Source organism: Egretta garzetta, unplaced genomic scaffold (assembly GCF_000687185.1).
Source record: "Egretta garzetta isolate BGI_Z169 unplaced genomic scaffold, ASM68718v1 scaffold446, whole genome shotgun sequence".
Classification (NCBI taxonomy): domain Eukaryota; kingdom Metazoa; phylum Chordata; class Aves; order Pelecaniformes; family Ardeidae; genus Egretta; species Egretta garzetta.
The window spans coordinates 1215009-1238084 of NW_009260023.1; the positions used below are offsets into that span (position 1 = coordinate 1215009).

At 38.0% G+C, this 23076-nt stretch overlaps 1 protein-coding gene across 1 annotated transcript in view; it reads left to right on the forward strand.

The window, feature by feature from the left end:
• LOC104128079 (ephrin type-A receptor 6) overlaps positions 1–23076 on the forward strand; it is a gene marked incomplete at its 3' end in the record, with an annotated part of 411239 nt that overhangs the window by 332722 nt on the left and 55441 nt on the right. The window contains exons 6-10 of the mRNA XM_035896284.1: positions 186–233; positions 658–820; positions 10462–10570; positions 14803–14873; positions 18368–18493. Of these exons, the coding sequence (XP_035752177.1) occupies positions 186–233; positions 658–820; positions 10462–10570; positions 14803–14873; positions 18368–18493 (517 nt within the window). The remainder of the gene's footprint in view (positions 1–185; positions 234–657; positions 821–10461; positions 10571–14802; positions 14874–18367; positions 18494–23076) is intronic.

The window sequence follows — 23076 nt, forward strand, 5'->3', positions numbered from 1 at the left end:
GATAAACAGGGGACTTTTGCAGAGATTGTTTCTCCTTATAGAGTGTGGAAGGGAATTTCATGTACAATTACATTACAGCTACCTGGAAAGAGAAATTAAGTTCAACAGCAGTGAAGCAGTTGAACCATGCTAGAAGTTTACAGACTTTAAAGAAAAAGTTAATTTTTATTTTCTTTTACCCACAGGTCTACCCACGGATAGCGCCGGCATTTTGGCACTACCTGCGGGTAGAAGTGAGTAGCGGGTATTTGAATACTCCCACATCTTATCTTTACAGCTTACTAGTATTTACTGACCTCTTAGTTTTTCCATTGTGCAAAAATAATTAGCTACCATTCTAGCTGCCATTTTCTCTGAATGTAGTCTTGTACTAATTCCATATTGTTTTGACTACAATGTAATTACTAACCCAAGACACAAAGATGTGATGTGTTTATATGCAAGATTAAAGACAAAAAATTGAAATCTAAGTCAAGGCCATATCATACATTATGACTATAGCACAAAATCAAAGTACAGAAATCCATACCTGCACTTCCTTTTATAAACACATTTTACATTCATGAGAAGAATATGGAGCTTCCGTTCTGCTATATCATTTTTGCAAAGTTTGTATAACTCAACTTGATACCATTTCTCCCCTCTTTTGTCCCTCAGGAGCATGAGCAGCTCAGCTATTCCTCCACAAGGTCCAAGGCTCCAAGTGTTATCATCACAGGTCTCAAGCCAGCCACCAAGTATATATTTCATATCAGAGTCAGGACGGCAGCAGGATACAGCGGCTATAGCCAGAAGTTTGAATTTGAAACTGGAGATGAAAGTAAGTTTCACTGAAGGAAAAAAAATCAAATAAAACAGAAGAAACATCTAATTCTAAAACAATGAGACATTGGGAGTTTGAATGGCTGAATCCATACCATTTGCTTATCACAAAATGACTACTGCTTTATGATAAAACAAAATGTAAACCCCAGCCTCACACTCCTGGATTTATAACAACAAATAGAAATTTCAGCCTAACACTTCAACTGAAGGAATGTTTTCTTCTTCAGAATTTCCTTATGGGTCCCTTCCAACTTGAGATATTCTATGATTCTATCATCTTTTTTTTCGCTTAAAGAAGGCCTTCCTTTTGACATCTAGAAATACCCTTAATCAGGCTTTACATAAGTCCAGCAGGTTCATGCAAACTCCTAGAACACAGTGATGGAGTCTTTTCTCTGTAGTTTTTAGTGCTCCCAGACTCTACACATAAAAAAACCCGAAAATGTTTATATGCATTTACATCAACCAATAAGCATATTGAATTTGCCAGTAAGAAGCAAAAAGCCTTCATATCCCTACACAATATGCAAAAAGGCTTGATGTTATGTATGATGTTCATGCTCTGAACAATTTTATATTTAAGTCATGTATTGCACTCCATGTTCAAAGAAACTGCAAACAAGGTATTTACAAGCATTTGAGATAAAATTATAGTAGTAGATACAACACTAAAACACTCATTAATGAAATTACTTTAATTAACCAATTATGTATACCATGTTTTTCATTAGTGTTTTAGAATTCAAGTTGCTTAAGCTAAAGTACAGATTCAAAACTATGTAAGTGTTTTCAAGAGCACCCATGGGTTTATGTTCCATTTTCATTGCTTCTTAACTTTGATTTCAAAATTGTTTTAGGGACAGATTTCCAAGTGCTTAATGCCTAATTGGACCTTTTAAAATTTTCTGAGTATTTAAGCCAATTGGTTTGAATAGGAGTTGAGCACTTGGGTGCTTTCAAGAATTCCATCTTCTGATGCAATAAATACTAGGCTTTAGGCACCCAGGGACAGAAGTCTTATCAAAAGTAAATGGTATTTAAGCCTCTATGAGCCTACATCATATTTGTGAAAATGTGACTTACCCATCTAAATCAGGAAGACTGTGGTTCCAGTGACATTTCTCTCATTGGCACTGCAGATAGAAACATCTCCTGGGAGTGAGATTCCACCCACTCCTTCCCAGCCCCACATCTCCTTCTCAGCTGCACTAATGCAACTGGCCCTTGGGCTGCATGGTGAGCTAGAGTTCCCAACACTCTTGAACATTAATTATCTCATTACTTCTAAGCACTCAGTGTGAATCTTAATAGTGAAACATAAATACACATTATATATTTGCTGTTTACCAACATTTATTGCTTAAGCTTGTGCCTGACTAAAAGTATTTGATTTGATATAAACATAAATCATCGTGTGATTGAAAGGAAATGTAGACAGAAGAGGTTTTGTTTATGATCAGTTGAGATGGACATCAAGAGAAATTTTTTCCACTGTTTGAAATGGTACCTGGAGCTAGATAAAGACTTCAGTTTAATTAAAAGGGTAGCTCAAAGGACTGTGGTCTTATTCAAATATTTATACCGTACTGCTTTAGATTCCAAAGGGGAAAAAAAACCCCAAAGTGCCTGCTGGTAAATATTACTTATTTCAAACTGAAGGAGTACTCAGTGACCAGTCAAATGATTCCTTGTTAATCTCCTTCCTCACAGCAGTATTTTGAAAATTGGCCTATTCTAAATATAAGGCAATATCAAATGATTACGATTATTCATTTGTACCCCTTTCGTAACAGGCCAAATGTCTGTAAGTCTGACTTTTCCAGACAGCTAATGACAATAGATTGAAATGTAACATCTTCCATATACATATAGTATTGATTTAAAGTCTTCCAGTAATGGAGAGCTTACCATATTTATAGGTAGATAGTGCCAGTGCTTAAGCCTCATAATTAAAAATACACACCTTATTTCTAGCCTGAATTTTTTTATTTAGCTTGCACCTTGTGACCCTTTTCTGCCAAGTTAAAAAGCCAAATACAACTAGAAATCTCTTCTTCATTCTAAATGTGTTTGCCATTTTAAAGCATTCTCTTGTCTTTCCCACAAATTATATAAATACTCTCTCTCATTCTATAAAAAACCCAATTTTTCCAAGCATTGAATCATTTTGTAGCTCTCCAAAATTTTAACGTCCTTTTTGAAGTGTAACATCAGAGCTGAACCTGATACTGAATTAAACTGGAAAACTAAACCTGTTTATGATGCCATAAACAGACCTAACATAGCTTACCTCCTTATAACTCAGTTTTCTTTTACTTACGGGTCTAAGCATTTGCTGCCTGAATTAGAGCATTGTCATACACAGCTGAATAACTAGAACATAGCAACGTTTTTGTCAGTACTGTTGTATTCCGAGATACTGACCTACATTTAGATGGAGGGATTGGGGAGGGTTTGTGTTGGGCCTTGGACTGCATAGTTACATCAGTACATGTAAATGTTAATTCACCCTTGCTGGCATGCATCTATCTTATAAACCAGTCCAAGTCAAGCTGTGGAGGAATCTATCTTCATCATTCACTCCTCTGGCAGTGTGCAACTCAACTGAAAATTTTCTGGGTTTTTTAATATATATTATTCTCAGTTATTCTGAAAGATACCAAATAATATTAGACCAAGGCAGACTATTGCAGCTCCCCCCATCCCTACTCATTATAAACAAGTTACTTGGTGACAATTCCACATTGGCAATTACTTTTTGTGGTCTTTCAGTTACCAGATTTTAATTAATTTAATGTGAGCTATACTGTTTTTAATATAAAGTAAACATTTTCATCAGAAGGCTAGAAAGAATAGAGTCTTTTAAAAGTCTGTATTGTCAACAGAAAATTTATCAACCAACAATCTCATTAAAATGAAAAAGAAGTGTATGATCTGTTTCAAAAAATCCTTCTCAGCTGACATTAGCTAGTAACATCCTTCAGCTCTGACAGTTGTACATATTATAGCCCTAATATCTAACGAAGAATTCCAGGACCAGTTGCAGGTGAAAATCCAAGGTTATTCCATTTACCCTGCTTGAATATTGACATAATTTGTTAATTAATAGTGGTAAAGTGAGCAATCCAAAATTAGGAATTTTTTTTGAAGTGATAAACAAGTTGTAAAAGACTAATGGTTCACCAGTTGTGAGACATGTCCTAAAACATGCTGCCCTTGGCAGGACAGTGCTGTCATGCCTTCTCCAGTTTACTGGTTGAAACACTATCTGTGCTGCTTCAGTTATATAGGATAAAATTAGATATATCCTTACTAGGAACACCAAGTATAATTATTAATGGTATAATTATTAATGGTGGTACATGAAGCAGGAAGAAGGCCAACTCTGTAGGAGTAATGAAAAAACAGTTAGTTCAGTTAATCGTGCAATGCTGATCTGGTTTTTGGGAAGCACCCTCACTCACTGACCAGCAGACTGAGGCAGCCATGCTTGGGGAGAATGTTCTTGAACTCTTCTCCCTGCTGCAGAGACCAATAATGGAACATCTGAAAGAGTAAAATTTGTACTTTCTTTGTGAAAGGAAACAGAGTTACCTAGAGAAATCAGAAAAATTCTCTTCAAGGAAACAGGGCTGGATGAATGGGTGTTGTGAGGCATTTCTTCCACTGTTAAGGCTAAGATGCTGCTGCTGGGAAATGTAATACCTTTGCAAAGCATAGTAACAACTGCTTTTGGCCATGTTACTTATTGCCATTTTATTCAGTCTCCCTGTTTCAGCACCTTACAGGCAAAATACTTCTAGCAAAGCTGCCAGGGTTTCATACACTTCAGCATATGTATGTGTACCACTGCTGTGGCTATAAATTGAAGCACAACCTCACTCATAGTTCCTGCTTTTGTGTATCAGGGGTACCAACTATCTGAGTCACCACAAAAAAACTCTGGTCCTTCCTAGGACAGAGTAAAATGTATTCCAAAAATAAAAAATCATTTGTTCTAGGGCAAACATGCTTTGATCTCTAACTGTTTTCTTTCTCCCTCTCTATTTTTCTCTCTTTTTTCTAACTAGCTGTTTATGGAAGACTTTGTTTGTTTGTTTGTTTAAATTAATGATTCAAAGCATTCTTTTTTTTCTGGAGCGCTGTTTTTTATTATATCACCTCAGAGGCCCTTGTGCCTAGAGGAGTTTGTAAAATATCGAACCATTTACAGCTATTAGGAAGTGCAGTGTTTTCACGCTAGAGCTCTCTTGTACAGGGCTTGTTCTAAAACCAAGGATGTTTTCCATGTCAGCCTTCCCATCATTAGGAAAAAAAAATCTGAAAGGGAACTAGTTGGCTTGTTCCAGAAAGGACCTAAGGGGCAAACTAACATGTGCAGTGTGGAATAGTGCTTGGGCTGAACAGAGCGATAAATGTAAGCCCATGATGATTTTTAATCCAAAAGCAATGTAGACTTTTGTATGCTTCAAATTAATTAACTAAAAATTCAGAAATGCTGTTAATATACCTGATTAGGTATTTTATAAATTTGTGGACTGTGAAAAATTATTTGGCCTGAAATCCTAATCTTGATGGAACAGTAACTTTCATTTCTTTACCACAGGCACAGATGGTGACTTTCTTGTATTACCAAATCTGTTGAATTCTCATATTCTTCCTCCTCTTCCCGCATCCACAAAATCTATCTTCAACTTTTCATCCTCAACTCATGATATTTTGGATTTGCCACCAGATCTGATTTAGAGCCCGAGCTCTATTCTTTCCAGAACTCCAAAGCTCAAGAGAGGGGTCCTGAATCATTGGTTCCAATAGAGGTCCAATGTTGTTTCAAGCACATGCTCTGATTCATGCCATGACAGAGAAGCCATCCTTAGGATTTTTAGAAATACTTTGAATTACCAATACAAAATGAAGATTTTTTTTGTTAGAATGTTTGATGTTTTGACATTAGTAAATTAAATTTCTCATTGAAACAAACAAATGAGATGGCACATACCTCATATTTAGAAACTGTCTTGCTGGATCTCCCCCCATGTCCTACTGTTCATTTCATAGTAGTCAGCACTGCATACCTCAGAATGTCTCATTTTAATCTGGAAATATTTCCTTACTGTGTTTTATATTTTCAGCCATTTGTTCTTCAAATTTGACGTTGGCCTATCTGATTTCTCTACTGTATGTGCCCAGATGCCCCAGAGACTTTACTTTTCCTCTGCATTTCCTAAGCAAGAGCAACATCCTTGCTCAGATCTCAAACTGCTTACACAGGCTTTGCATCCATCCACTGGTCAGGAAGCTCATGTTAGGGGCAACACTTGGAAGAAGCCTTTTGAAGTGAATAAATACCAGAAAGTTTTACATTCTTATGCTAGTGATGGCATTATTTTTCCCTTTTAAAAGTCCTTTGTCAGATTGCCTTTCCACGGACTCCTCCCTTTCCCACATTCCCCCTTAGATTGGAGCCCATCAGCTCACTGGAGCACAGGAACTGCAGCACTTCTGAAAATGTAAAGGTTGCCCTAATTAGACTTTATATTTTTCTTCCCCATTGTTCTTAAGCACTGATGTTTACAGTGCCTTGTAAATCCACCTGACAGCCAGTTCCTGTCTATTAGAGCTCCAGTTCTCACTGTCCACACTTATCTATCTTACAGCTACTCAGCATTATCTGCCTAGCTGTCTTTCTGTCACTTTTTTATCTCTCAGTCTGCTGGAAGGTCCGCTGCCTGATAGATGTCAAATTGAAATAACTAAAGAGACAGAAGTGAGCTGTCATTAGGGCTTCCAGCCCTTTTATACCAAATATACAACATCTTAAAATATTTTGGAGACATTTGCTCAAGGAAAAGAAATGAGAACAGAGCTGGAAGATTCTCTGTTTTTCATCCTCTTGCACCATGACTAAAACATCTGCACCGTTTCTTCCAGTCTGCCCAGTGAGGAAGGAAAGAAGGCTTGGGATATCTCCCTTCAGCCCAGAGAGGAGGGCAAGTGCAGCTCGCTCCTCCTCCACAGATCTGGGTGAAGAACCCAGAGAGGAGCTGAGACAGGGTGTGGATGTAAAGAGTAGGTGGTGGAGACAGAACCAACACCAGGCTGGATGCAGAAGGGATTTCTGGGCATGGTGTTAAGCAAAGAAGCTGGAATGATGCAATTAGACACTTTAAATATTACTTCAGGCATATAACCCAAGTTAAGTATGAAGAGTAACGGGAGTGAAGAGTTTATCTGGATAATACGCTTCTGGGTACACATATGGCACATGCTGCAGTTTTAAAATCAAATCAGCACTTTGACTAATCACATTAGTTGCAGCTACAATGTGTTTCAAGAGTTTTGATACCCAAACATTTTAGTATACTATCTAATCATCTGCTGGGATAAGTAATAAATCCTCCCTTTTCCCTGTCTTACGCTACTCATTTTTTAAAGTCTGTTTTTCTCAAAATGAAGCAGACAAGCAGAGAGAATGAAACATACTACTAGACAAAATAGCCACCCCAGTTAGAAAGGCACTAAGCTCCCTTATGCGTCTTAGCACTCTTTGTGCTTTACATATTCCTGTTGCACCAGCCCTCCCTCACCCCCTTGCCTATCAGCTTTAACTATCAAATGGAGTATGGCCCCATGCATGATACAGCCACATTCAACCCTCCGATCACAGAGCTACTAATCATCCCTCCACTGGGTGGATTTGGGTGGTGCATAGTTGGCAGATACGAGACCATGCACTGGACAGTGTAGAGACAACAAAATACTGATTTTAGCTATATGAATGCTCACCATGTTGTCTAACAAATAAGACTCTGGAAAAAATGCTACGTACTTCCATGATTAAATGCAATACTCTAATATGTACACATGAAAAGAGGAAACAAGGTTGCAGGAAATTGCGTGGCTTTGCAACCTATCATAATTGTTTTTTAAACTGAGATTTTGTGTCTTGCATAATCAAGAATAGTCCTGAGGAGAAACACAGGGTCATATACCAATAAGCACAGCTGGTGGAAAGGAAAAATGAAGAAAGAAAAGCAGGAAACGACAAAAAAGATTCAAGAACACCCACAACAGGAATAATACACATTAAAGCTCTTATTATTTACAACTTGAACTTAACAGAAAGCTAGAGAAATGAGAAACTAACAGAGAGATTGAGGGGCATGTTGAATTTAATTTAGAATTACAAAATGCTGTAAAAATTTTAATTATTGAGTGTTTCTGATTACTATCTTCTCACTGCCTAGATGGCGTTTTATGGAACCTTTCACCTGCATGTGAGGAGTCTGTGTATGTGCATACATGTGCTTATGTATGTGTTGTTCACTGCACTGTGCCTTTATTGATTTCTAGAAGGATCACTTCAAGCAAAAATAAGTATTTCCATCAATTTGCCTTACCTGCCTCTCTGTCAATTTTTAGCAAATCCACGTTTTCCAATTATATTTGTCTGTCACTTGACATTTTTATCTGACAAGTAAATTAAGGTCATAGGGAAGTTTCAGGCTTGAAAGCCCCTTATAGTGATTTAGCTACATGAAAAAAAAAAATCCTAATATATTGGGCTCTGGCACCTCTGCCAACACAGTAAAATACAAACAAGAGAAACAGAATGATCACTTTTTAAGTATGTACAGTCTCAGCTAAAAGCCATATTGCTTAGGGGTGGAAAGAGCTAAGTCAGTCTGGAATTTCTCCCCTTCATGAATCTGACTCTGGTTTCTGGTGGAAAATATATGTTATTAAACTGATAGATTGCATTCTGTTTCAGCTCAAACACCAAGAAATAGCAGCTCCATTCAGCAGAAATGGTCCAGGACACATCACTCTCTTCATCTCGATAGCTGCAGAGTGCTTGTTTGGACCATGGAATCAGTCCCTACATTTGCACTTTTAATTCTCATGAATAAAGGCCCTGGGTTGTCTCCTTGGCAATGAATGTCTGTTGGAGAAAACCACACCTAGTTTATCCAAGCGCATGGTTCACTTTTCTCCTGCTGAATTCACTATTTTTGCACACCTCTTTTTCCTATTAAAAAAAAAAAAAGAGTTTGTCCTCTCAATTCCATTGCAGAGATGGGCAAGACAGACTCATCTAAAACCTCCTCCTCCATCTACAACTCCACACTGTGCCTGGCTGTAATGACCTTTGCAACATTCAGCACAACCCCTGCTAGTCTGAAAACAGTATTCAGTGTTTGATTTGGAGAGCCTGATATTATTTGCATTGTTACTTGCGTGGCATGAGATTTGTTATGTTGTATTTTCCCAACTAAATCTGACCCTGTGGAACGTAACACAATACAGAGCTAGAATCCTCTCCCATAATATCACTGGATAACATTTTGGAGATTAGTTGTTCAGTGAGTATTTGCTACATCATTTATTGGAAGATGTATGTATTTAACTTGTCTGCAGAGATCTTGTGACCACAGATGCCAAATGCCTTGTAATTTACTGCCTGGGTGTATCTCCATTAAATTATATAGGCAGAAACCTAATGGCAGAAATTTAACACATTGCTTTTGCTGAAAATTTGACATAAACTACTATTGTTTTTATTTGCTTTACTACTATTACAAAGCCAGTTTACACTTCTAATTTCTAAATCATTCACAAATATTATTTCAAAGCCAAATGTTTTTCTGGGTAACAGCATTTTATGAGGCTTTGGGCAGCAATGTGTGCGTTGTACTGGACTTCATCAAGTGCAAAGTGAGAGAATATGGCCTGCTGAGCTTTCTCCTTGCAGCAACCTAGCTGATTTCCCTAAGCTTTAAATCATCTGGCACCTAAAGAAAGCTGAAGATTTTGCTTATAGAACAATTTGCAAGTTTACAAAATCAAAGTTACTTTCCTGATAAATCTAAAATTTATTTTCTTTGATACATTTACTACAGTTGTCAGAGGTCATTGAATAGAATTATTTATTCTCCTTTCAGAACAATGTTATGTTTCTCATGGAAACAGAAATTAAGAATTAGGTAAACATCATGTGGTGAAGATGTTCAAATGTAACCGAGTTTAAAAAATAAAACTTTGGAGTCACAAGACAGGGAATAGAGAAAAAACTGAGCCTAATTTTTTTTCTGCTCATGTAGTACTTGGACAGTGAGGACCAACTGTACTGTAAGTAGGTACTTTGTGAATGTAAAGATTTAGTATTATACAGAATAAATTAATAAAAAGAGCAAGTGTCTAGAGATGGGATAATTTGGGGTGATCTTTTTTAACTCCTAAATGTCCTACAAAAAGCAGAGAGAAAAACATGAGGCATAAGAAAATATTTTTTTTCAACTGCAGTGTTGCCAACCACCAGAGGATGTTATGCATAAAACTGTATATATTTTATATGCAGGATTAAGCTAAATAAAGCTAAAGAAAAAAATATGTTCTAGTTTTGTGTCCAAAATCTCTTTTTAAAAACCTGTAAACGACTTCTCCCCTTCATCATAGTTGGGACATGGATTACGGTTTTTCACTTCACAGGCGCACTCACATCTGATGTCCTTGCTAAGCACTGAGGAAACTATTACAGAGTAATTGCAACATTTGACCAGAGAAATGTTATCACCCATTCTGCAAGGGCCCTGTGCGATGGAGCTTTAACCTCTTTTCTTTGTGCTTCTTTTTTAGCTTCTGATATGGCTGCGGAGCAGGGACAGATTCTTGTAATTGCCACTGCTGCTGTTGGTGGATTCACTCTCCTGGTCATCCTCACTTTGTTCTTCCTGATCACCGGGAGGTAATTAACACTGTTCTCATTTACTCAGGATCAGAGTTATCCAAAATAAGAATTTAAGAATAATAGTTAACTCACTGACCACATTTTCAGTGCTAAAACAAGGGTTAGGCATGGCGGTGTGAGTGTCGTCTTTGCCCAGCACTGCTCATGCTTATAGTTCTATTGTGAGTGTTGTGTTTTTTAAAATCCCAGTTTGGGGAGCTAAGCAATTATATGAACTCGGGAAATAGCTTGGCTGTTTTTAAAATAAGTTTCTGGACCTCTTGCCTGCAGAGCAAGAATTTAAAAATATAATGTACCTGCACCCTCAGGGCTCTGGCATTACAAGACCAAAAAATAGAAAACAAAAAACCACAGTATTTTTTGTAAAATCTCATACCTGTCAATTGGAAAGCTTTGGAGGGTGTAACCTTAGGGTTTTTGATGTCTTGGGGTTGACAATGTAGCTTGCTAAAGGCACTTGAGTGGACAATTTTTTATTGCTTTTACTATATTAAATTTGTAGGAAAAATCATACACAATTATGTATATATTTTATATGCACGTTTCCACATCTCTGAAGAGAAAATATAGGAATTATGTAATGAAGTTAACTAAGGAAACCTTCACTCCAAAACACTAGAATGATTCTACTGCCTGTGATATTGCTGGTGAACAGAAAATAGCTTCCTGAAGGTCCTGTTTTATTGCTTTTTGGCTTTTTTTTTTTTTTAATTGGTTTGAAGATATCCCAATTAAATCTACTTACAGCAGTATGGTTGCACTGGCAGAAGAATTCACCAGTCTGAACAATGATATTTTTTATAACTACCCTGATTGTTATACTTAGAATTCTTTTAGTACAGTGCTGATTGTCCACCTTCCTTCAGTTGATGTGTTGATGGGGCTCAAGTAATGATATTATACAAATTGGATGAGAAAACATTTTGATTTGAGTGGCCAGATGCCATGTTCAGTAACACACTGAAAGCTGCAAGGGAACTCACAAATTCTAATTGGACTTGCTAAAAAACACATGTAGTGGTTGGAACACCAGTCCTTGCTGGAGCTCAGATTCCCACCGGCACAGCTGCGTCCGTGGTGCCTTGTTTCCTTTTCCACTGAGCCTCCGGGTGTTTCCTGTGTGATTTCAGGACTTCAGCTGCTTCCACCAGGAAGCAAAGCAGAATTTAAAAGGACAAAGACATTATGTCCCCGTCTCCTCTGTGAGACATCAGTGGCATCGCAGCGCTGCCATGGATCAAGAAGGCCTAAACCCTGATATTCTGTAGAAGTATGGGCCTTCGAGCTGAGGAGCTGGGCTCATAGCTCCTGCAGTAAGTTCTGCAGGGGCAGTTGTGTGGGGTCTGACCCCTCTCTACCCTTTTTCCTTCTCCCTCCTTCAGACACATAAAACAGCCAGTGGAAGAGCCTCCATGTGAGGAGGGTTCTCCATGGAGTTTCCTTCTTACCCGGCTTGGGGACAGAAAGAATCCAGAGTTGGGACAGGACTCTGCACTATTCCTGTCCTGGTTTAGATCCTGTGTTTACACTTAGAGAAAAGATGTTGCACTGACTCCTCTGAATATGATAATGGTCATTGCATTCAGATGGAGCTGATATCCATAGACGGTGCTGCGCTTTCAGATTTGTAACTAAATTTCTGTTTTGTTGGTATAGCATTACCTCTAATTTGAAAAGAAAAATGAACTGCTGTCAATGTAGGCTGGAGGTTTTATTTGCAGTACCCCAGCACCCAAATGTGGTGCTACAGTAGCTACCATTATGTGAATTAATGCTCTTGCTGCTAAATAATAAAACCAGTTAAATCTAACATTCTGTTGAAGTTATGGGAGCAGTTAACAATGGAACATGTTGTGACCTTAGATAGTCTTAGAAGCTAAGTAAATATTCCTACAATTGCTACAAACATTGGCAAACAGTAGGGTCTTTCAGAAGAGGGAGGAATTATTCAAAGACAAACTTTTGGAGAAAATTATTGTATGGAAACCTTGCATGGAATCCTGAAACATAACTCAAATGCTCCCTTTAGAAAAAACTCACAAAACTCAGGAATGAAAAAAATATGGAAATGGGTTTCTTTCTGTGTTTGTTCCTCCTGTTTGCTAATGTTAAGACTATCAGAGATTCTCCTAGCTTTCTAACATCTTACTCAATGGGACCATATCAATTATGTAAGATATGAATTCATTTTGAAGTGCTGCTTAAATGCAGTGATAAGAGTGTATTCTGCAGAAGACAGAGCAAGAAAATTTTGAATAAATACTCAATTTACTCTAGGGCTGGAGGCAAATTTCTGCATGAAAAATGGGATTGGTACCCTACAGATGTGCTCTGCTTCACTGTTTAGAATTAGCAATTTGATGAGCTGTCGAGTCACAGGGCTGCTGCTGAGTCTATTCATAGTGGAGAGGCTGGGTTAAATGAGCACCTGCCTCTGCACTTCGCTGAGTGATTATCCACCAAGCGCGAGCAGGAAGCCCGGCTGTCAATTGCAGATAGAAAAATGAAAGCGGCAGAGACTTCCAGGCGCAGGATATGCAGCGAGACGGGGGTCTTGGCTAAATTCCAGGAAATGCGTTGTTAAAGCTTGCTGTGATTTATTCTTATCATTACAGAAATTATTCCTCTCCGATTGTTCTGTAGCCAGTGCTAACAGGGAATGTGGACCTGGAGCTGGAATACTCCTCTGCTGGTGATTACTCACTGGCTTCTGTAGACAAACTTTGGGGCCATATGCATACTTAGGAGGACTGGACAGGGTTTAAGCCTTGTTTCTTTGACTGTTCCCTCGGGCAGACACTTTAAGTGTAAGAGCTTGTGTTCAGTGTTCCTGGCAGTTGGCGCCCTCCAGACTGGTTGTTCAGGTCCTAAAAATGGCACTGGCATGCTCAGTGGTCCCAGCAACTGGTGTACGGTCTAAAGATTTCCACAGGAGCTGAGAATCCACTGGTTGCTGTTTCCCTCCATACGTGACAGCCTCAGAAGTTTCTGCCCTTCAGGTGTTCACTATCACCTCTGTAGCAATAAATGAATTTGTGAGTGTTCCTACTCTGTTTAAATGAACCATTGAAATGAGGTGGGTGTGTTCACATATTTCTCATATCTCCATTGATAGTATTTTACTGGATATACTACCTATGATTATAGTTTTGTTTCTTTTGTAAGGCTGGTAATGAACACACAGAGGCCAGTCATTTTTTTCAAGCTGGTCTTGGAACTGAATGTCTGGACACCAGAGCAGATGTCCGCACACACTGCTGTTCTCCACTGGGGTCAGTGCCCCAGCAGCCCTTAGCCTAGCCCTTAGGCCAAAAGATTTCCCTCTCAATCATACTTCAAAGAGTGAGAAAGAGCTTTAAGACTGAGAGCAAATGTTTTGGTTTTTTCTTGACTGAAACAGTAGCTCCTATCGTGTGACCCTCCAAATCAGCATTAACAGTCCTGCAGGTAGGCAGCATTCAGGCTGGGGGAGGTTTCATTACAGGGAACCTGAAAGCTTGCCACGTGGCAGTTTTCTCCAGCATACCCTTACATTATCAGGTAAGGTTGCTAACAATTCATGAACATCCACAGAGGTTTGTGTTGTTTGCAAAGGATTTGCAATTTTATAGCAATCATGTAGGCATATGCTAAATCATCATATTCACATAGCAGGCTACATACTGTTTATCCTATATGATGGCTGCTATCTTAGAAGAGATAGTAAGTCAGTGCCTGGCTCAGACTGCACAGAGCTACTCAGAAGAAAAAAAAAAAAAAGGAGGTCCTGATGTGAAAAAATATTTTCTTTTTTCATGAAACATGGTGAAGTCATAGCAACTATTATCTTACAAAGAAAATGTGAGCTTTTTTGACCCACTGGATATGAAAGTTAATAGGATAAGGTTTAATTTGCACAAACCAATGTATGCAAACAAGAACGCAGGGAAGTAATAATTTATTAAAGTATCAGGATTCTTTGGAAGAGTCAAACCTGGAAATGAAGTATTGCATCTAACTTGAACCTAAGTAGTCATTTTCATCCTAATCATTCAACCACGGTTTATTTTTATTTGTATCTAGTCTGTTTGTAGTTCTTTGTGCATATTTCTCTCTTTAGATTCATAACTAAATATATATTCCAAATGCAAAGATTTTGGCTTTCTTAAAAGTGCGGATAAAACTTAATGTACATTTATTTTATGCATGACAAGTCTTTCAATTAAAATCTCACTTGTTTTTCTTAAAAGATGCCAGTGGTACATAAAGGCCAAAATGAAATCTGAAGAGAAAAGAAGGGCTCATTTGCAAAATGGACATTGTAAGTAGTTCAACCCTGTGTTACATATATCTATCTCATATTTTAAATTAAGAATGTTCATTGTTTTCTGTACAGCTTCTGCCCTTGATGTTTTAATCTGGCCATTTCAATAGTTTCTTACTGTCTGCACCATCAAGGGTGTTTCTTTTTATTTGTATGTCCTCTTGAACAATTTCACTGAATTCACTCTAGTTAATAAGGTTTTTTGGTATTCTGTTAATAATATTTATCAGTTTTTCAGGTATATTTCTTTGAATTCTCAACTGATCTGGGCCATATTGAATTTCTGCCTCAAAATTCCTCTCTTGGTGACTATGTACTTTATTTTTCTCCAGTTCTCTTTGGCTTTAGGGATCTACACTTCCAGCCACCCAAGAAATAAAAAGTAGAATGGGTTGCCTTCCCTCATGTTCCTGCTCACTGATCAGTACAGTAGAGAAAATCCTGACAATCTCTCGTGGGCACTATATCAATTTAGTTTAGTTTAGCTACTTAGTTTAAATTAGTAGCTTCACTGTTTTATGTTAGAGTAGCTATTTCAAGTTTTTATATTCAAAGTGTATTATGCAAAGGTTATTAATTTTTAATTTTTTTTTGTTACTCATTATAACATCCCTGGAAATACTATGATCAAGACAGAAGCTAAGTCACCAGAATTTAAATCTTTTTCCACATGACACCACTGTGTCCAGCCAAGTGTCTCTTTCTGTCAAGGAAAAGGGCACATTTCCCCATAAAGGATACTTCCTAGGAAGCTTTGTTTGTCATTTGTTTCCAAACATGGTCAAAAAGGAAAGAAGACAAAAACCTTCCTGCTGGAGAGTTTGATATATGCCTCTGTGACAATGACTGAATTTGATAAAAGCCCCACTCAGTGACTTTCAGGCCAGGGTAAATGATGACTGTATTTCACATTGACACAAAGCTTCATCTCAGAGGCTTCTCATTCTCATTTGCAGTTATCTCAGCATCAGACTTGAGGGCGCAAGTGTCTACTCATGTATGTGCTCCACAGAACCAAGGATAAAGAGGAATTACTGTGATTTACCCGAGCAGCTAAGACTATTGCCAACAATACTCCCTCCTTTACACTGGGCACTCAGTGCCTCCATAAGTACCTCCTTCATGATAGCAGCAGTCTTTATCTGACTGCTGACTACCTATAGATTTGGTATCCAGCAACTTGAAACAATATGTGGGGCTGCAGAGTCTCTGCTGGGATCAGTACAAGGGTGACCTGTCCTAGACCAGCTGAAGCTGTTTAAAAAAAAGCTCCACTACAAAACCTGCACTGGTTAGTTCCTGCCTGTTTCTGTTCCCAGATTTGCCATGTCCATGCTTTATATCCTGTCCTTCTGCTGTGTGCAAAAGAAAACCATCTCCTGTTTGTCCTTCTTCTCCCCCTTGTGAGTCAGAGGAAGATTCTGGAGAAATAAGCTGTTTGAAAAGTGTTAGAAAGGGGTCCATGATCTTGCTGATAATACGACCATCCCATGATGTCTGGTGTGTGTACTCTATTGGCAGTGGTCCAAATGGCTGTTGCACACTACTTAATGAAGCCCAGCCACATTCATGTGTCCTGAATATGTGTTCTTCACCTAATGCATTTAGGGTCATCAGATAATGAGCTGCTTTAGACTCAGCTACTAAGTGATAAGAGGAAGAAAGCTGAGAGGTACTTAACTCTTTTAAAAGAGATTCTCTGGACCCAGCTGCAGTACCCTCCTCTTATCCTGATAAGTTGATGCATTATCTACATCAATTTCTGTTAACGAATTGAAAGTTTTCCAGAACTTAATCACCACATGGCAGCAGCCTAAAAAAATTCCCATCCAGATAGTCCAAGAGAAACAACGTAAGTTCTTGGACACGCCATACTCAAGAACACAAGGGATATTAGCCATGCCAGAAAATGATGGCTTGCTGGAGCCTGCCAAAGCAATCTGGCACCAATCCACTATTGCCACAGCCATCTCCAAGGAAGCAGACAGAAATTATCGAAGCCTTGTAAATGGATTTGGATATTTTTGTTCTCGTCTTGCACCTGGCTCTCTGATTGTTCAAGCTGATCAGAAGAGAACAAAGCAGCACAGTCCTCCAGGACCCATCCTCAGAGAAAAGGATCTCAAAAATTGGACCTGTTTGACAAAAGGAACGATCAGCCATCCACCCATAAATGAAAGGAGTGAATTAGAAGGCACTGTTTTCGAAGCAAAGGACAGGTTGCCTAAATTGCCCAAGGAGCAGCAAAGATGAATATGAACTGCTTTGGCAGTAATCACTGTTAGTCCTAAGGATCTGCTTTTCCCCATATCTTAGAGCCCTCACTTGGTGTCTCTGTAGACAGTCTTTCAAGTGACCAGCTCAGAGCACATATTTTCTCTCATGACTTGCTGCATTTTCCAGATTTACCAGCTGTGCTTGAAGCATTCCTTAAGGATGTGAACTAAGTGCGGAGACTCCAAGGACCCTCTTCAGAATAAAATACTAAATAGCATTTGGAAAGGAAATGTATACAATTAAAAAAAAAAAATCAAATGTACTTTATCTTGGATATAAAATGTAACCTTGGATATAAAATATCCAAAATAGCATTTTCCTGAAAACTCATCTAGGGTTGTTATTTTTTCCCAAGGAGAAATTTCCAAAAACTTCATTGTCCTCTTAATTTTCCTGACTGAAATGCCTTATATCAGGCAATGCTTGTGTTCAGCTCAGACAGACACAAAACAGCGTAAGAGTTTGACACTATCTTATCAGTTGAATAGCAAAGACTTGAGTTTTCTAAAGGCCTTTGACTTTTTGTTCCTGTGGGACAGGATAAAATCTGGGACCTATGTAGCTAGCAAACATGACAGTAACTAGAGGTATAAATAACATTCAAAGAACCTGATACCTGTATTTCCTCCATTCTTTACATTAACACTGTTTATCAGTTATCATTGCAAGCTGAAAGCATGTTTGATGTAACAATGCAGTGCAGCACTCCTGAAGAAGTATCCATGCTTTTAGTCATCCAGAACATCTCAGGAGATTTGAACAGGGTGCAGCAGGACCTTGCTCACAGTTTCAGCCAGTAGTTTTGAATGCTTTTGCTAGTGTTGGGTTGGCAGAGGCTTATCCATGGAGTTGTAACACCCAGCTCTTTCATGTCTCAGAAGCCTCATCTAAAAAAGCCACTTGAAGGATAAGAGGAAATGCTTAAGTCTGTGCCCAGTCAATCTTTGAAGGCTCTGGTGCTGCCAGCAAATGGGGACAACTCATGTGCATTCTATAGTTGGTTTCTGTGAAATAAGCAGCAAGCATTAGTAATTTGGGGTCATAATCCTCTTTTGTTGGGTTCTGGAACTTTAAATGTGGATGATTTAATAGATTATTTCCAATCCTTTCAGTTGTCTAGTCAACCGAAAAAAAAAAAAAAAGAGGAAACCATATTTTTACAGTGTGTGAATGTCAAAGAATGCTTGATCCCTAGTATTCTCTCTTTTTTGCAGTACGTTTCCCAGGAGTCAAAACATATATTGATCCAGATACATATGAAGATCCATCTCTTGCTGTCCATGAGTTTGCAAAGGAGATAGATCCTTCAAGAATTCGTATTGAGAGAGTTATTGGGGCAGGTAAAAGTACACCCACTTTAAAAAATGTCTAGGTATGGACGGGCTGCTTTTCTCAAGTTGCCGTGCTAATGCAAGTGGTCAGTATATTACAAAATGGGGGCATATTTCTCTGATCGCACCAGTTCACTCTCAAGCGTTGTATACATGAGGTATTGTACTTGGCTAATATTCCAAATGTGTGTGTGTATTCAAATAAGGAGTTCATGCGAGGCAGATTCTCCGAAGTGATATGTTTATCGCAAACCTTTTTCGAGCCTTTATCAATTTTTTGGGTAGGATTGGTTTGGGGGGGGGTTTTTGGTTTGGTTTTGGTTTTTTTTTTATTTGTTCCAAATGTACTCCAAACACTGTGTCACTCAGCATTTGCCATAGTTAGTGTCACAAATTCTCTGTCACTGAGCAGGAGATTTGATCAGAATCTCTCTCTGGGGGGAGATAAGATCAGAATATAAGAAGACTTAGCAAAAAATATTCTTAAATAGGAAATAGGAGTACAAGGGTGAAAAGGAGAGGCTGGCTTGGGACAGGTTTTCCTGTAGCTGTGTGGAGAAGGTGTAGACGGTATAAAAGGTGACATGACGTGGAGCTGGGAAACAGGATGAAGGGGAAAAATAGCTGCAGGTTCTCCTCTTACATCTCTGTTTGTCCAAGTGGGGACAGAGAGGAATTACATCTGAGCAATTGTTTTAGATCCTGTTCTCATCTCTGTGGTGTTTACCTTCAGTGGAGAACACCTCATTGGGGACGTAAGCCATTTCACAGCTGTTTGAAAATAAGTTTCAGAAGTTCATTAATCCTGCATGTATACTGGCCTTTTCTATTAAGGGTGATAACACAACCCTTCTGTTTTCAGGGATCTTACCTTTTGCTAATGTGCTCTGTTTATAGGCATGCCTATTCTGTGCATTCAATCTTATCCCCTTGTCTTAGCTTTGGTTTAATTGTCAGGTTTTGCTACTCAGAAAAGTGCTGTGCAAGTGTTGCCACGCATTCACTTTTGGAAAGCCTTTGTAGGGATAAAGGCTCATGGCTGCTGTCTGGCGTTCACTAGAGGTCCTGGTGGCAGCTCAGTGGAGACAGAAAACACACCTTTGTGGTTAACACGACAAAAGTGAAACACTTGAAACGATCAGAGTCTTGTAAAACCGTTTCTTGTAACTTGTGTTCTGACTCTCTAGGGCAGATAGATAGCATTTCATTATTGACCAAGTCCTGAGATTCTTTGCTGTCTGTTTTACCCACTGTAGTTTACTGAGGACTTAGAGACACAAGGCTAGAAAAGGGCCTTACGAAGTTACCTGACTAGTGGATCTCAGTGCACGGCTTGTGACCAACATGTCATTCAGAAAGTCCACCAACATTTCTCACAGTTACAACAAATTAAAACAAAAACCAGACTGACAATGTTACCTGCACACAGTCAATGGCTGGGGAGCATTAATCATTTCTCAGGTCCAATAGAAAGGGAAGGTGGGAGAGCTAAGGGTCTGTGTCAGAAGATTTGATGAACGTCTGAACAGAATCCTGAGCTCTACTTCCAGCTCTGAAATTTAATTTCTTCCTGTGAAAGACATTAACTCAATACCTTTCTTCAGTTTACACAATATGGACATTTCTATGCCTCCTTAAGATAATAAGAGTGACTGAGTTTTGTAAATTGCCATCTTATAGGTACTTGTAATACTGGCTATGGAGATGTTTTGTCTTCACCTCACTGTAATTTTATTTCCGTAGCAATAATTAGTATGTTCCATACTCCAGTGCCCATTTTTGAGCTATCCATTCTGGGCTTTCTTTAACAATTCTGTTTTATTACTTACAAAGTAAATGCCAACATGCAAATGCTTTTTTTTGTTACCTTATTTACTTTCTCTAAACTTAATACCATCAAGAAAAAAAAATCATTCACACTACAACAGACTGCAAAAATTGGAGTTACATCTTGTAGAAGGGGGTCAGTGGAAAAAAAATTTTAATAGGCTCATAGTAAGCCCACCAAAGAACTCATGCTAGCAGGTATTGTCAGGAAGGTTAGTATGAGGAGACATAATGCACTGTGATCCTTCTTTTTTATCTTTGTTTCATATATCTTAGTCACTCAAGAAAGGAGAGGTATTTTTCAGTTGAGATCCCTCATTTAATGATACGTTACTACACTGATAGAAACGGAAATGTCTCCAGTGGTGCTAAAAACTGTTTTATGCACTAGAAAATGTCATGCAAATAATATAACAGAAATAAAATCTGGTCTGTTAACAAACAGGGGAGAGAAAGTATCGACCTGAAAGTAAGAGAGAAAATTCTGTTTCGTGCTGCAGTCCATATCGCTTGAGTACTTTAGAGTTTACCTGATTGCTTAAGCTAGATAATACATAGCTGGCACTGTGCACCACTGGAATTATGAGCTTGAGAGAGAGCCCCCAGAGGGCTGACTTCTGCAGAAAACATTCTATCTGATTTCTTTTATTTCTTCCTTTTCTTCAGACATGCTACAGATATTGATGTCTTAGATTATAAAGCATATTGAACTACATTCAGCACTGGTATAACTGCTGATTTCAAAGGAGTTGAATACGACAGACAAGGATTGAGCTTATTGATTTTAGTTCAGATGAAAATTGTGTCCTTACTCTCAACTTAATTCATTTATGAAAATTCTTTACTCAGCTTCTCTCTCCCTTTTCTTGTATGCGTGGGAGTGAATTTTTGCCTGCTTTGACTTATTTTATTTTTACATTTTTTATCTTCTAAAATGACTTGGGTAATCTGCCATCTTCAAAGATATTTGCCTAGCAGGGCTTGCAAACTGGTTGCAATGAAATTTAAACCCATTTCCATGCAGGCAAGATGCAGGTTAAATACCATGCCTGAGGCACAGAGAGCACAAATTCTCAAAGAGTTCTTCAATAGCTGCTAGGGGACATAACATATCATTATAATTCACAGCAGTCCTGAGACTTTCTTTTTGCCTTCTCTCTAATTCTGTATTAAACATTGCAACCAGATATAAAAGGATTTTCTTATCATAGGAGAATTACTTTTAAAAGGTGCTTACAATTTTCACCTAAGTGAAACAAAAATGAAAATCCTTTACAAAATGAAACATTAAAATATTTTAAGAAGTGAATTAGTAGATGCATTTCTTAAATTTGTTTTGTTTGAACATTTTATTTGGATCAATATTTTTAACTTTTAATTTCTTTAATTTTTCAAAACAAAAATAATTTCCATTCAAGAACTAAAAGGTTTCATTTTGAAAATATTGCAAATATTGCAAATATTTGAAATTTTTTTTCTAGCATTTCTGGTCATGAAATTTTTGAAACTGTTCTTTTCCTGAAAGCAGTTTCCAGTTTGGTTTTTCAATGGGAAAAGTCACGTCCAAAAGCTCTTGACAATTCACTAGTTGCAGGGCAGATGGCTTTGACACTCAAGGCAAGTATTTCTTCTAGTTTCTTTTTTCAGCTTACCTAACTCTGTACCCAAGTTATCTTTTGAAGTATTTGGTAATTATAATCTTGGGATATGTGAATTGGAAATGTACATTATATTATTTGCTGCTGAGTAATCTATCCGAGGATGATACCATCAAATCAGAAGTAGTATTTTCAACTAAAGCTACTGATTATCTTATTTCTGATTACAGCACTGTTAAAAGTTAAAATCTCCTAACTGCTCCACTTACATCAGATACACACACACTATAGACTTGAAAAACAAAGACTTCCTCTTTATTATTTTTGTCCTATATTTCAGTCTCTGCTTGCAAGTGCAAAATCTGAGAGCCCCTGAGTGTATGTACATATATATGTACATCTGAATACTGCACAAGACATTGGGATTTCTCTGCAATCATTTATTAGCCATGGTATACAGATGATTTTGTGTGCTGCTTTGGTGCCAAGTTCTAATAACAAAAGGGTAGTACTATGTGATGTAAAAAAAAGAGAGCGAATATCTAAAATTGTTGCTTACACACTGACTTTTCCAGATAATGGTGTTTTTCCATCGGATACTAAAAATGGGTTCAGAGAATGTGGCAACAAATGGTCAAATTGAAAAAGTAGCAATATCTTCAAGCAGTAACCACAGACTGGAAAATAGCCTTTAGTAGTTACAAAGTTCAAGATGACACTTGGCCTGCAACAGTCAAAGACATCATAGCCAAAATTAAAAAAAAGAAAATTTTTTTGTTGTTGTTTCTGAGAAAAAATGAATTAGTGCAATCCCTTGTTAAAATCCTTTTTTCAAGTCCTTCCAGTGTACATTTACTGAGCTGATGTTTTTGAATGCAGCCACTACATTCTATGGAGCCAGTTAACTGAAACTTTGATCTCAGCTCTCCCAGTCTTCCCCTCTGGCGTGCTTTTGGTGTTCCAGTACTTCTGAAAACTCTCTGAATTACTATCCTTCCTCTGGTGGTTTGGTGAAAATAAAGCAAGTAAAATACGGATTTTGCAAATTCCTTTCTAAATTATCCATGCTTTACTTACTCCGTGTGTAGACAAGAGAGATCTGCATACAAGTAGCAATATCTGCACGCAAGAGACCTGCATTAAGTAATAATATCCCCTGAGTGGCTT